The following is a 982-nucleotide window of genomic DNA, read 5'->3' as shown; positions in this document are numbered from 1 at the left end:
CACAGGAGTATACGCGCGGGTGGTAACTGGGTCGAGCTCAAATACGTCCGTCAGACATACCAACTCTTCTTCGTATCTTCTTTCCCACAGCTCAGAATCTTCTTGGGCCTCCTTTTAGTTCTGGGAAATTTGTTGTGGTACTTTCGTGAATGAGAAGTATTCTCATTACACATCTCCATTGATTTGTAGAGGACCGAGCTGACTGATGACAGTCGGAACGAGGTTTTTAGGCCTCGAAGTCATCGCCGGTTTTGATAGGCGCAGGTTGCTGAACGTGTCGTGATAGTTAGGCGCGAAGAAGATACCATGAGTTTCTGGATGTTGCGCTCGATGGGGGTTGTGACAGCCCGGGTCATGGGAGATCCGGAGGTGGCCTTGGGAGAAGAGACTGTGATAGTAGGCACAGCCATTCTGAGGGGGGAAGTTGGTCTCATGCCCATCATGAAACGGCACATCAAAGGTGACGAAGCATCGAATCCAGCGTTCTTTTTCTCCTTCTGGATTCAATCTAACGTGGTTTTCCCTCCACGAATTCTTGTTCTTCGCCGCCTGCTTTGCTTTCTCAGCGTATCAATTCTTTGGGCGTTGAGCTAGATGGGTCGTGTTGACTGTGGAATCGTGCACTCGAACCATGCCTCTTCGGATTTCGCACCCTGCTTCTTGTTGCCCGAGGCCCTCTACCTTCACTTTTCCGAAAAGGTCTTCTTGAAGGTTTGGATCTTTTTGGATCACTTGAGAAATCTTTTCTATACCCCCAGGGGACTTATTGGAATACATGGCAACTTAGAGGCACTCACGTCATCTGGACAACGTGACCGCAGATGTAGAGGGATGGGTCGATATATACAGGCCGCTTTGCGATCATCTTCTGAAGGACCTTGACGATAGATTCTGCTTGGGTCAAGTAGGCATTGGCGGCCATGGCCTGTCGTGCTGGGTTGGGTTGGTCACCGGGGTCGGGGGAGTCTTTGACGGAGGACAT

General features: G+C 50.3%; 1 protein-coding gene across 1 annotated transcript; it reads right to left on the bottom strand.

Moving 5' to 3' along the window:
* Positions 1-239: 239 nt before the first annotated feature.
* J7337_000292 (uncharacterized protein) lies at positions 240-982 on the bottom strand (the record flags this gene model as incomplete). The annotated part of the gene is made up of 2 exons (XM_044818051.1): positions 240-411; positions 798-982. The coding sequence occupies 2 exons, from the start codon at positions 980-982 to the stop codon at positions 240-242; spliced, it is 357 nt and encodes a 118-aa protein (XP_044685753.1).

This window comes from Fusarium musae, chromosome 1 (genome assembly GCF_019915245.1).
Source record: "Fusarium musae strain F31 chromosome 1, whole genome shotgun sequence".
Lineage (NCBI taxonomy): Eukaryota > Fungi > Ascomycota > Sordariomycetes > Hypocreales > Nectriaceae > Fusarium > Fusarium musae.
This window is presented reverse-complemented; position numbering and strand designations above follow the sequence as displayed.